This window comes from Dama dama, chromosome 20 (assembly GCF_033118175.1).
Source record: "Dama dama isolate Ldn47 chromosome 20, ASM3311817v1, whole genome shotgun sequence".
NCBI lineage: Eukaryota > Metazoa > Chordata > Mammalia > Artiodactyla > Cervidae > Dama > Dama dama.
The window spans coordinates 116,711,469-116,725,317 of record NC_083700.1 but is presented as its reverse complement, the minus strand read 5'-3'; the positions used below and the strand labels follow the sequence as shown (position 1 = coordinate 116,725,317).

At 63.4% G+C, this 13,849-nt stretch overlaps 1 protein-coding gene across 1 annotated transcript; it reads right to left on the bottom strand.

Moving 5' to 3' along the window:
- Nucleotides 1-788: 788 nt before the first annotated feature.
- On the bottom strand, nt 789-13,639 carry BOK (BCL2 family apoptosis regulator BOK). The gene is made up of 5 exons (XM_061122685.1): nt 13,407-13,639; nt 12,626-12,877; nt 9,899-10,027; nt 2,832-2,995; nt 789-2,073 (listed from the first exon to the last, which is right to left on the bottom strand). The coding sequence occupies exons 2-5, from the start codon at nt 12,846-12,848 to the stop codon at nt 1,948-1,950; spliced, it is 642 nt and encodes a 213-aa protein (XP_060978668.1). The 5' UTR covers nt 12,849-12,877; nt 13,407-13,639; the 3' UTR covers nt 789-1,947.
- Nucleotides 13,640-13,849: the final 210 nt, after the last annotated feature.

The window sequence follows — 13,849 nt, the reverse complement described above, 5'->3', positions numbered from 1 at the left end:
GGGGAGACCCAGAGGCAGGGAGGTCCAGACCTTCCTCGTTTCTCTTCTTGGAAAGGCTTTCTTGGCTGTTTTTGCCCTCCCCCTCCTCATGTGAACTTTATAATTAGCTTGTTTAGATCCAGAGGGGGAAACATACTCTAGGACTTTCTTAAGAGGAAGATGCTTTCCTCAGTCATGTCCCTGTCTTTTGTGACCACATGAACTGTGTATCCTGCCAGGCTCCCCTGTCCATGGATTCTCCAGGCAAGAATACTGGAGTGGGTTGCCATGCCCTCCTCCAGGGGATCTTCCTGACGCAGGGATCCAACCCACGTCTCCCACATTGCAGGCGGAGTCCTTACCGTCTGAGTGACCAAGCAGTTTCATAACAATTATGTTAAAGTTATAAACTCACTTACTTGTAGAGAAATGGCTTTACGAGACTGTTTTCTTTTAGAACGAGTGGTTTTCTCCATCTGACCAAGTCTAAGGTGTCCTTGAGGAAGCTTCAGAGTTTGCCTCACACGGGGTTCACATTTCTTCTCCATCTTTCCCTCACAAGTCACCTTCTGTGATGCTGGAAAGGGCGCGTTTCCCCCCCCCCACTCATGTCTCCTGCCCAGCATGCCCCCCATGCCCAGTCTCCCCGCGGGGCCCTGAAACCTGCTGCTTTTCTGCCTCTGTGTCTGTGGCACCAGCTCCTGGTGCTGGAAATGCCCCAGGGGGCTGATCCCAGTGACGGGAAGCAGGGCACTGGGGCACCCTTCCTCTCCCCCCCCCCCCACCCCCAGACTTCCCGCCTCGGGCACCCCTGGGATGCCCCTCCCTGCGGATGGAGCAGGCACAGCTGGGAGGTGGTGCTGGCCCCCTGCCCGCTCCCCAGGAAGGAAGCTGAGGAGAGCGGTCCTGGGGGGCCTGGGGCTCGGAGATGGGCCCCGAGGGAGGCGCGGGGCCGGCCGGTGTGCACAGAAGCTGGCATCTGGGCTCTTCCCGCAGGAGGCACAGCCAGGCGGCCAACGTGGCCATCTGGTGCCTTCTGCCTTGTACAGAAAGGGAACCAGGGCAGAGAGGCCACGTCCAGCCGTGTGCCTGCGGCCGGGCCGCCAGGGGCTGCTTCAGCGGCCGCCCCCATCACGGCCGGGGGGCACTGCAGTGGGAGGTCGTGGGGAGGCGTGGGCGGGGGGGTGGGGCTGACCACCACGATGGGCAGGGCCGCATGCACGCGAGTGCCAGTGTGTGCACGTGCGTGTGTGCGTGAGCCCAGCGAGGCACAGGGCGGTGTGAGGCGGCCTCCCTGAGGGGGGCCCCGGGGCAGCTCTGCCCCTGCTGATCCATCACGGCCAGGCCGCCGCCGCCCGTCGCAGGAGGAGGGCGCAGGCAGGCAGATGGGCACCCTCCACGGCCACCGCACTTTATTGGGATCAGACACACACCATCGTCCTCATCCACGGGCTCGCGCGCCCGCGGCTCCCTGCCACACGGGGACCCCGACACACGCGTGGGGCACACATCTGACCCCCAGAAGTGGGTCAGGAGCCACCTCAGTGGCCTCACACTCGGCGTGCAGGGTCAGCCAGCCCCACGGCGCCTCCAGCTTCGGCCAAGCCAGAGGCGCCTCCAGGCTGAACGTCCACGGCCCCTCCCTGAGGACCGAGGCCAGCTCCGGTCCTGACACGGTCCCGACACAGACGTGGCTCCCACTTCCTGCTTCAGGGCCAGGACACAGCGTGGCCTTCTGGCCCAGGAAGAAGGGGGTGGGCAGGGCTTCCAGGGGGAGCTGGGTGCAAGGGTCAGCACTGAAGCCCAGCTCAGGCCCAGGGGAGACCCTCACGCCTCTGTCCAGAGGGCCTGGGTTCTGCAGGAGGGGCTCAGGACAGGGCCTCCACCGTCCACTCGGGGGCGGCTCCGAGGGTCTTCCTGGCTGGGGTGGGGCGGAGGGCCCCCTGGGCCCCTGCCCAAGCCAGCATCTCATCTCTCCGGCAACAGCATGAAGAAGGCAGCCTTCAGGAAGCGACCAAAGCTGCAGAGCGCGGCCACCAGCCAGTGGGAGCGGAGGCCCGGGTCGGTGCTGACCACGCACTTGAGCACGTCCGTCTGAGGGGAGAGGGCACAGTCAGAGCGCGGAGCGGGGGACGCAGGCCCGCCCCACCCGAGGCGGCCGTGCCGCTTGAGGGGGTGCCTGCGGTCCAGCTGGACGAAGGCCCGAGGTCGGACGTGAAGAGGCAGGATGCTCCCGAGCAGGACACTCCCCCTGTCCCCCTGCAGACGCCGTGGGGGCTGACCCCAGAACAGGAGCCCAGCGGGCAGCCGCTCCTGACTTCCCTGTTTCTCTCTAGTCCTGCTAAGGAGAGCAGCCCTGGAGCCTGACCTCTGGCTGCCCCGTCAGTCAGTGTCCTGGCTGCCCCGGCGCCCAGCCCCGCTGGGCCCGAGGACAGGATGGGCAGGGGACAGAGCTGCCCGTGTCCTGCCTGCCGTGAGTCAGGCAGTCAGACGCTCCCTGCCCCTGCCTCCCCCGCCTCCACCGTGGCTCCCCGCGGCCGGTGGGCTGCACACAGCTCTGCCACCACCCACTCTACAAAGAAGGCACCGCTCCCAGCAGCCCTGGGCCGGGCCAGCACTGGGCAGGTGATGGGGGATCTAGAGACAGAGTGCGGACGTGGCTCTGACCCCGCCATGGGCAGGCAGCAGGCTCAGCTCTGGGGGGTGGGCAGGCCCTGGGAGTGCCAGGGACAGGTCAGCCTTGGGGCAGGGCTGCAGCTCCAGCCGCGACCCCCTCCCCTCCAGCCCATCACTCCCGCCGTGGGTGCCCAGGCGCTCAACCAGCCCCTGCCCGGCCCCTCGCGCGCCCTCACCCATCCGCCACGCCTCCGCAGCCAGGGTGCCAGCGTCTTCCGCACAAACTCCCCGAGACAGTCGACGAGGGCGTGCACCAGGGCGGGCTGGGCCTGCCGCACACAGTCCACGGCCAGCCCCGCGGCCACCGAATACAGGGACACGACTTTGCCCCACGTGATGCCTGCAGGGACAGAGAGGGATGCGGGTCACCAAAGGCCACCAAGAGCCCGCTTAAGGCCAGGCTGCAGGGTCACGTGAAAGGGCTGAGCCTCCCAGAGCCACGCGCCCGCCACCCCGAAAGTGACTGCAGTCAGCACCCAGGGCTAGCCTTGACCACCAGCTCCCAGTCAGACAGGGAGCTCGACCACCTGGTTGCCGTGCAAGTCCCAGCCACCACTGCTCAGGCCAGCTCTGCCAGCCCCATGGGCCATTCTTGGATGTCCTAAGCTCCTGCTGCACACCTGGGCCAGAGCCTGGGAGGACCCAGCCCACCTCTGCTGGAGAAAGTGACGGCGCAGAAAAGCAGTTCGGCAACGAGGGACCTGAGCGGGTCACGGGGGCTCGGGGAACTCGACACTGGGAGCACTGAACAGCAAGCAGCTCCATGCTACACCTGCTCCAGCCTGGCTGCCCCTGAACAGAGCAGGGCGCTCTCTGCAGAAGCAAGCTGAGGCCCAGGAGGAAGGACCGTCCCCAGGCACCAAGTTGCTGAGGGCAGATGGAGCCTCCTTGGGAGGACAGATGCGTGACAACCTGGGGACGTACACCTGTCGGTCATAAAAAGCTCCTTAACACATAAGAGATTCTGTACATCGATGAAAAAAAAGAACAGATCCCCTGGAGACGGGAATGGCTACCCACTCCAGTATTCTTGTCTGAGAAATCCAAACAGAGGAGGCTGGCAGTCTACAGTCCATGGGGTCCCAAAGAGTCAGACACGACTGAGCAACTAACATTTTCACTTCCAACACTTTCTAAAGAAACAGGAGCACAAATTATGAACAGCTAATTCACAAAATAAAAAATACTTATAATACACTAAACGTAGTCAATAAAGCAGAAGTGGATGCTTTTCTGGAACTCTCTCTTGCTTTCTCAATGATCCAATAGATGTTGCCAATTTGATCTCTGGTTCCTCTGCCTTTTCTAAAACCAGCTTGAACATCTGGAAGTTCACAGTTCACGTATTGCTAAAGCCTGGCTTGGAGAATTTTGAGCATTACTTTGCTAGTGTGTGAGATGAGTGCAATTATTTGGTAGTTTGAACATTCTTTGGCATTGCCTTTCTTTGGGATTGGAATGAAAACTGACCTTTTCCAGTCCTGTGGCCACTGAGAAATCTGTATGCAGGTCAAGAAGCAACAGTTAGAACTGTACATGGAACAATAGACTGGTTCCAAATTGGGAAAGGAGTATGTCAAGGCTGTGTATTACCAGCCTGCTTACTTAACTTATATGCAGAGTACATCATGTGAAATGCCAGGCTGGATGAAGAACAAGCTGGAATGAAGATTGCCAGGAGAAATATCAATAACCCCAGATATGGAGATGACACCCCCCTTATGGCAGAAAGCAAAGAACTGAAGAGCCTCTTGATGAAAGTGAAAGAGGAGAGTGAAAAAGTTGGCTTAAAACTCAGCATTCAGAAAACTAAGGTCACGGCATCTGGTCCCATCACTTCGTGGCAAATAGATGCGGAAACAATGGAAACAGTGAGAAACTTTATTTTCTTGGGCTCCGAAATCACTGAAGATGGTAACTGCAGCCATGAAATTAAAAGACACTTGCTCCTTGGAAGAAAAGCTATGACCAACCTAGACAGCATATTAAAAACCAGAGATGTTACTTTGCCAACAAAGGTCCATCTGGTCAAAGTTATGGTTTTTCCAGTGGTCATGTATGGATGTGAGAGTTGGACTATAAAAAAAGCTGAGCGCCAAAGAACTGATGCTTTTGAACTGTGGTGTTGGAGAAGACTCTTGAGAATCCCTTGGACTGCAAGGAGAGCCAAGGAGTCCATCCTAAAGGAGATCAGTCCTGAAAATTCATTGGAAGGACTGATGCTAAAGCCGAAGGCTCCAATAGTTTGGCTACCTGATGCAAAGAGCTGAATGATTGGAAAAGACCCTGATGTTGGGAAAGACTGAAGGCAGAAGGGGACAAGAGAGGATGAGATGGTTGGAAGGCCATCACCGGCTTAATGGACATGAGTTTGAGCAAGCTCTGGGAGTTGGTGATGGACAAGGAGGCCTGGCGTGCTGCAGTCCATGGGGTTGCAAAGAGTTGGACATGACTGAGTGACTGAACTGAACTGAATACACCAGACATGTGAGAAATGCTTACCCTCACTGATAGTCAAAGAAGCGTAAATTAAAACGCGATGTAAAGGATAGTGTATCAGGTTGAAAATTCAATGTGGCAATGTTCGGATCCAGGTAACCCTGCAGCCTGGTACTTGTGACGGGAAAGACGTAAGAGGGCACTGGCATCACCTGTGAGAGGACAGCCCCTGGGGGCCGGGGCCTGGCCCTGGTCTGGCAGGAACAGCACAGGTGGGGAAAGCAGGCCCCGGACCCGTGTTCCCAGGGACGGTAGGTCACAGGAGCACAAGTCAATGCAAAGGAACGCTTGAGCAGTCACCAAAAGGCGGAAATGACAAGACAGCAAGAGACAGTGAGTGGAAGAGCAAGAGGTGGGCCACCTGCACAACAGAAGGTCATCTGGCCTCCAGAGGCAGAAGCTCTGACGGGGCTGGGACCACGCCTGCCGAAACAACACGTCCGTGAAGGACGCAGACTCAAATGTCAGTCCATTCCCAGGCAGGGCCGTAGAGACGGGAGGCAGAGCGGTGGGCCCCGGGGCCGGCACTGTTAGCTTAGCGGGCCTGCGCGGTGGCTGTGCAACACTGTGGCTGGACCAATGCCGCCAAATCTCACACTCTGGACGCTTAACCGGGGCTTCCCTCGGGGTTCAGTGACCGAGACGCCGAGCTCCCAGTGCAGGGCCCAGGGGTGATCCCTGGTCGAGGAGCTCGACCACACACACCCCGTGGTGAGGTCAAACAACGAATAAAACGGCTATCAGATATCACATGAACTTCCCCTCAATTAAACGAACATGTAAAAACCCCATGAAGCAGGCCGTGCCGCGCCCCAGGCCTGCCTGTTGCTGTGACTCTCACCCCCTGCAAAGTAGATCCACATCTGAAGCCCCCCAGGCCGGCCCCTGGCCCCCAGGGCCCCCTTCCTGCCACTGGCCTTGGGCCCATGACCCCAGCCTCAGCACTGCCTGCGGGGCTCCCCACCCTCAGGGCTCTTCTCACGGGCCCCCGTCCAACGGGCACCCAGGCTGCAGGGGTGCCACGTCCTGGGGACAGCGCCATCAGCCCATGTTCCCCGTTCACCAGCTGCTCACGGCACACCAGCCCTGGTGGGACCCTCAGACTCGGCACCCCAGGTGGACATGTGGGCTCCATGCGACCGCCACATTTTACCTGGAGAGAAAAGCTCTGGTCTGGGAGCAGCCAGCAGGCTGGTCTCCCGCGTGGGTCTTGGCTATGTCCTATTTTCTCTGAGCTCTTAGTGTTATTTTTTACGGAGACACTGTCTCACTACCGGGCTTGTGGTGGTAAAGAACCCACCTGCCATGTGGGAGACCCAGGTTTGATCCCTGGGTCGGGAAGATCCCCTGGAGGCGGGCATGGCAACCCACTCCAGTATTCTTGCCTGAAGAACCCCATGGACAGAAGAGCCTGGCGGGCTGCAGTCCATCGAGTCGCAAAGAGTCGGACACAACCAAGCAACTAAGCAGACAGCAGTCTCACTACCATTAACTCATCCTTTTGAAGTGTCAGATCCAAAAACTTTAAAAATACCCAGATGGGATTTCCCTGGTGCTCCAATGGTCAAGACTGCACTTCCAGTGCAAAAATAATTTAAAAAAAAAATAAAATGTGAGATCCAGTGCTCTTAGCATGTTGACAATGTTCCACAACCACCAGCACCACTGAATTCCGGGCATTTTACTCCAAATCCCTGTCCCCATGAGCATGGTGTCCCTGTCACCCCAGCTCCTGGCCATCTCTCCTCTACTCGTCTCTTCGGATGACCTGTTCTGGACATTTCACATGAATCAAATGACACAGTAGGTCCCATTTCATGTCTGACTCCAGTCATGGAGCAAAACGTTTTCCAGGCTCCTCGAGTCGTCCTGTGCATCACACCACGTTCCTTGTTACCGCCGAGCCAGGCTCCACCGCGTGGATAGACCGCCCATCAGGAGACGAACCTGGGCTGAGGGTCCGTCCGCTGCTTGGCTGTGAGGCTCTGAAGGCCCAAGGACAAGCCCCATGTGGACACATGGCTTCCCTTCTCACGGCGAACCCCAGGGCGTGGAAGTGCAGGGTCAGGTGGGGACGCCGTCAGAGTCAACCCACTGAAGAAGCTGACAGGCGGTCCACCGTGGCGGCCGGCGCCTGGAGGCCTCCTGTGTGCTGGGTTCCGAAGGCCTGCCTCCACCCCCCAGGTGGAGCAAGGTGGAGTCTGGTGGCTGGATGTGCATTTCTCTGGTGACTGACGGAGGTCAGCGACTTCTCACGGACATCTCAGAAGAGACAACAATTCAGATCTTTTGTTCATGTTTCAGTGAGGCTGCCTTTTTAGCACAGATTTCTGAGAGTTCTTTATCTCATGTATGTTTTGATCTTTCCATGGTAAAATACTTTCTTCTTCTAATGAGAAGTAAAAAAATGAAAATACTTGCCAACTTCATGTTCTCCCACCGAAGGGAACCGAGAAGACCCTTCAGCCAAGAAGCAGTGGGAGCGTCATCCCCACGCAGCGTGTGGGGGGCTCGGCTGCCGGCTGCGTGGAGGGTGCGGCCACGTGGCGGGGCACCCCAAGCCCTACCCTGCAGTCCTCGAGCTGCCCACCTCACCGGCCACAGAGGAGAGGGGCTGGCCCAGGAGGGTGAAGGGGACGCGGGGCCAGCCCGGGGGTCAGCGGGGCTGGCCCCGCTGCAGGGGAGAGGCTGCACGGGTTCTGGGATCCAGAGAGGTCGAGAAACTGCCCACAGCGCACACAGCGATGAGGGGGTCGGCGGACGTGGGGGCTGCCGCAAGGAGGGGGCGGAGCCGGCTGGGGGCGGAGCCCGGCCCGGGGCGGGGGGCGCGCGGCGGAGGGTGGCAGGGCAGCTTGAGCCCGCGGGGCACAGCCCCTGCCGTTTCAGACTTAGCTCCACAAGCCACCGTGCCCGTGCGCCCTGCGCTCCGTCCCCAGGGCACATCTCCCTCCTGGAACCCACAGCCCTTCTGGGCTCGTCTCTGGTCGCCCGACCTGAACGGGCTGGGCAGGCAGGGCTGGACGCTGCGGCCTGCCCCCCAACCCTCCCGCCACTGCCCTGGGCCCCAGCCCCCTCCCGCCCGGCCGCATTCCCAGAGATGACCCTTCCTTTTAAAGCCAGCTCTCGGCTCATAAACCAGCTGCCCGCCGACAGCTCAGAGACAGACACAGGCGGCCACCCACACTATGGCGTCAGGCCGGGCTGGCCTGGTGAGGGCGCCCAGCGCAGCAGGCAGCCCCGGGTGCCCGCAGCTCCCCTTCCTGCCTGGCCCCTCCCGCTGCCTTCTCCACCAGGCCAGCCTGGATGCCCCTGAGCAAGCCCCATCCGGGTGAAGGCTGTCAGGCCCTCCAGGGCACCCCGGTCTCTCCCCACACCTCGGGGTCCTGCCGGTGGTGAGCGCTGCAGGGAGACCCGCGCTGACCCTGTGGAGGTTGGCCCACAGCTGGTGGTCCCGTGTCCCCCACCTTCAATGCCGGCCTGCCCTCCACGGGTCAGGAGGCCTCCTCAGAGGGGGACACGGGAAGGCAACACGCCGAGGGTGGGGACATGACAGGGCCTCTGACGGGCCTGCAGCCCCTCCATCTGGCCCCCCGTCTTCAGTGGGTGAGCGGAGGGTCCCCCTCAGGGCGGGACTGTGTTCCAGGCGCCTCTGCCCCGAAGCCCTTCAGTGCTAAGCACGCCTCGGCTGAGCAGAGGCAGGGTGAGCGCTGGGTCACACCACCGGTCAGCCAAGGGCTCGAGGCCTCCCAGCTGCCTGGGGCCCTCCTCTGCGGGAGGTTGTGCCCCCAAAGCCCCAGGGGGAAGGGGACCCTCCCCACTCTCAATGCTGCCTGGCCACTCACACTCGTCCTCCAGCCGGGATGCAGCCCCGAGCACTCAGCTGTGGACCCGCATGGACCCCTCCCCGAGGCTGGGACCACCACTGGCCAGGAGCTGGGGGGCAGGCAGGGTCGGCCACAGAGAAGGTACTCCCCTGGGCGGGGCTCTGCTCCTGGACGCCAGGCAACGCCTGGCCAGTACCAGGACCCGGGACCGAGGCACGTGCACCGAGCAGGGCATCGGGTCACAGGTGGGCCACACGGAGCCCACGGGCTTCCCGGGAGGGGATGTGGGGATGGAAGGGGCCTGGGGATGAGCCCGGGGGTCTCCCGTGAGCCTGGAGGCAGGTGTGCGGACAGGAGCAGGAGCTGCCCTCAGGTGAGGGCATGGGAAGGAGGTGACAGGGACAGATGTCGCCCGCCACCGGGGCCCAGAGGGAAGCTCTGGGAAACTCACGGGGGCTGTGGGCGAGCCAGCTGACCCAGATGAGGCACCCCTCTCCAGAAAGCCTTTTGGCCAGGCACCGCCACTCCAGAGCGCCCCTCCCACGGCGGTGGCCGACTGGCAAGGCACCTCTGCCCAGAAGACTCTGGTGCAGCTACCCCACGACTTTTCAGGTTCCAGGAGCCTGGCAGCGCCCACTCTGGCTGCTAGGGAGTAGGCACCACGCTGCGAGAAGCCCAGGCCCCATGTCAGCCAACAGCAGTGCCAGCTGGAGGCCTGATAGATGCCGCCAGCCAGGACTTCCGGCCAGGGTAGCCCCAGAACCCCACAAGGGGCCCAAGCCAGCAGCCCCATGGCCCATCGCCCTCAGACCCAGCGAGGTTCCCTGACAAGCCCACCTGTGCTGCAGCCCCAGTCCCAACGACCCCCAGGTCCCAGGCCCCCAGCACCATGGGTCTGCGGCCTGGACACGAAGCCTCACCTGCAGAGAAGATCTGGGTCGCCACAGCCAGGAAGGCGTCGGTCACCACGGTCTCCGACTGCAGCGAGAGGTTCAGCTGGCGGGCCACGTTGCGGTAGACGCTGGGCCGGATCAGCTCCAGCTCGTCCGCTGTGTGGGCACAGGGGCAGGTCAGAGCGGTCCCATGGGCCGGGGGGCCAGCCCACGGCCGCAGCGGGGGCCCTGACCCCAGCCCGATCCCTGACCCCCAACCTGTGCCATGTCCACCCACTTGATACCTCCCCCAGGGTCCCCAGACACCCTGACAAGGCCAGGGAGGTGCTGTGGGCGCCCCAGACCTGGCTGTGGCCTGCCCTCTGACAAGTCAGCCACGCCCACGCCCCAGGGCAGAGCCGGCTGGGCCGGTGGGGCGGGAATCCCGGGCATGCCTGCTGGGTGACTCACGGCACACAGCGAGCTGCTGCGCTGCCCGGGCAGGCAGCCAACCCCAACGCGGGCAAGGCGGGGTCCAGCGACCCCACACAGGTGGGCAGCTCATGGCTGCCTCAGCGGGGGCGGGGCGGGGGCAGCCTCACCAGGCCCAGAGTCATTCAGGAAACCAGAGACCGAGCCACTGCCCGGAGGCGGCAGGCCTGGGCTCCTGGTGCCCGGCGGGGATGCCCGGCGGTGAAGGAACGCCCTCGCCGGGCCCCATCTGCGCCGGGTCTGCAGGGACGCGCCGGAACCCCTCATGGCCCACGCACTGAGTGTCCCCCAGCCCAGCCGCTTCTCCAGCCAAAGCAAACAGGGAAATGCTTCCCACTGGAGGTCCGGGTGATAAGGGCGCCGCGTCGGCCCTGGGGCCAGCTGCACTCCGTCCAATTCAGGAAGATCTGAAGCCAGAGCAGGACTGAGACAGGCTGGTGGAGCCACGGGCGGTGGCATGGAAACGCCCAGGGCAGGCCTGGCCGGCCATTCCCACGCACAGGCCCGGGGGGTGACTGGCCCCCAGAGAACAGCTTCGGGGGCATGCCCCCGCCTCTTCCTCTTTGCTGCTGTACCCGGAGCTGGGTGTCTGTGCCGGGGAGGGGCTGGGGGTGCTGGGGGCAGGGGACAGCTCCAGGCCGTGGCAAGGGGCGGGGGGCTCACATGGAGCAGCTCAGAAGGGCCGCAGAAGGGGGTGAGAACGCTGGGGGTCCAAGCTACCTCCCTCCAGGGCCCCCTCGGCCGTCTGGCAGACGCTGAGCCCAGGGACTGTCCGTGAAAGCAGCTGGGGTGGGGGGGCCTGAGGCCTGGCCCCAGGGAGGGCCAGCGTGGCCCACTTGGCTGGACTCTGCTCCCCCAGGCCAGGCCGGAAGCATCCCAGGCTCCCTGGATCCAAGGTCACAGTTTGGAAGGGACAATGATTAGCGGAGCCTGCAGCGGGGCTTTCCAGACAAGTTCAAACAACAGGGACCCTGGCCCCGAGGCCCTGCTCCAGGCAAGGCCGTGGAGCTGGGAGCGAGCAGGCCCGCAGGGCAGGTCAGGACAGAGGAAGGACTTCCACCCGGCCACTCCAGGGGCCTCTCGGCAGCCCAAGATACCGAATTCTCCAGGGCCCTCTGGAACGTTCAGCCCAGGCTTGTCCCTACAGCCCAGCTGGAAGAAACAGTTTGGGCCCTGGCTTCAGCGGGGCACAGGCACTCTGGACCTTTGGCTGAAACCTCAAACCCCACATGCTCCCCTCCCCCAAGACCCAGGCAGGACACCACCCTCCTGCAGCCCTCAGCAATGCCCCCACACCAAGACTCCTGGGCAGACCAGGTCTACACAGCCCTGCCCCCAGGGTCCACAGAACACAAGGGCCAGCAGACACGAGTGTCAGCCTGAGAATAGGCAGGCATCCCCTTCCATGGGGTGCTCCCTCCAACCCAGGGTCCTGGGCCAGTCTCTCAACCCACTCTGGAGAGCCACCCAGTCAGGGTCAGGGTGCCATCTGTGCCCCCACACCCCCCTGGGTGCACACTCCCCGCGTGGAACGTCACACCAGGCGGTGTAGAACTGGGCAACCTCAGTCTCCATGGCGAGATGGCTGACGGAGTCAGCTGAGAGGGTCCCTCCCTCTCTGCGGTCCTTGGAGAAGACGGAAAGAGTTAAGCCGGATAACCCCAGAATCAAGTACTGCTCTCCATGTCTACACAGCAGCCATGCAGTCGGGGTTTGCGGCTGCCCAGCCTCACACGGTTTCTGCTCTCCTGGGCACTAATTTCCACAGGAGCCGGAGGAGGCTTCCAAACCCGGAGAAAAGAGCAGCCCACGCAGGACTGCAGCCAGTAACTGTGAGGACCTATTTTCCAAAACAAACATCAGGACACGTGGTCCGACAAAGGATTTTTGTGCCCAGCTGAGTACAAGGGTCACTCTGGAAATTTAGCCACAAAAATATCATTCCTCCTGGAGTTTTCTATTCTTTATGACCAGGATGTGTGCAATCTGGGCTCAGCAGGCAGACTGGGGAGGTCTAGGCGGGTGCACGGGCCAGCTGAAAGGTGAGCTAGGAGAGGGGGGTGCTGGAAGAAACCCCCGCCCGCCTTGTGCGATAGATCCCTCAGGGCACCGGGGCACCCTCAGACCAGCCCCCTCCCTGCCCCGGAGGAGAGACAGAGGCCCGGCCACCCGCTGGGCGGCCAGTGCAAGGACAGCTGTACCCGAGGCGCTGCGCCTCCGCCGGACTAGCTGGAAGGGGCAGCCTAGGGACCCCGCCGGCCGGCCGGCTGAGGCCGCACTCACCCAGGCGCAGCAGCACGGCGCACACCTCCGCCAGGCGGCCGCCGGGGACCGGCGCGGCGCGCTCGGGCGCGCTCCAGGAAAGGCCAGCGCGCAGCAGCCGCGCGTGCACGAACTCACGGCCGAGCGCCTTGGCCTGGGCCACCAGCTCCTTGTCGGTGGGCGAGCGGTCAAAGGCGTCCATGATCTCGGCGGCGAAAACCGAGGAGCGCCGCAGCACCTCCATGGCGGGGACGCGGGCGGGGGGCGCCGCACCTGCGGGCAGACGGCGCTCAGACGGGCCCGCCCTGTCGCGCCGGCCGGGCTGCGAAGGGGAAGGCCGGCCGCGCGGAGGGCGGGCAGCGGGGCGCGGGGAAGGGGCGCGGCGCGCGCCGGGGCTCGTGGCCGAGCGCCGGGCCGGGGCGCACCGGGAGGCCGGGCGGGGCTGGGCTCCGGGGCAGGGTTCCGGCCGGCTGCGGGTGAGCGCTGCGGTTGGTGCTCCAGATCTTTAAAAGCGCGGAGTCACATTCTTTCAGATGCCAAGCTCAACCACAAGGATCCTCGCGGCCGCCGAGGATAGGAGGGACAGCGGCGAAATGGCGATTTGCTCCGGGGCCGCCGCACCCGCGCGCGAAGACTAGTGCGCGGGCGACGGAGGCGTGGGCACGGCCCGACCTGAGCCTTGCCGGCGGCCGGCGGGACCCCGGCCCGGCCCCCGCGTCCTGGGCCGCCCGCCTCCGCGCCTCGCGATCCTCGGTGCCTGTCCCCGGCCTCGCCGTCCCCATGGCTCCGCCCGCCTGCTCACCTCTCCCGCCGCATGTCTCGGGCGCGGGGGCCGGGGACGACTGCTGGCTTCAGGACCTGCGGGCCGCCGCCCCCGCCGCTCGGGATCCTTCCATTCAAACCCGCGAGGCCGCGCGCCCCGCCCCGGTGCCCGCCCAGTCTACGCCGAGCCGGCTGGAGCGCGGAGTGCGCGGGGCCTCGGGCCCTCCCGGGGCTCCGGCGGCGTCGTCGGGGAGCTCGGGCAGCGATGCGCGACTCTCCGCCGGCGAGAGGCGAGGCTTGGGGCTTTGCCTTCTAAGGGAAAGGCAACCCCGGGGCGGAGCCGAGGCCAGAGCTTCCCCGCCGCCTCCTCGCTTAAGGAGGACCGAGCTAGTTCCTGGGGGCGGGAGCTGTCCCCGCCTGGCCCGGTGAACAGGACCTACTGCGGGCCCCAGCCGCGTGGGCTCACACCCGGCTTCGTTAGCT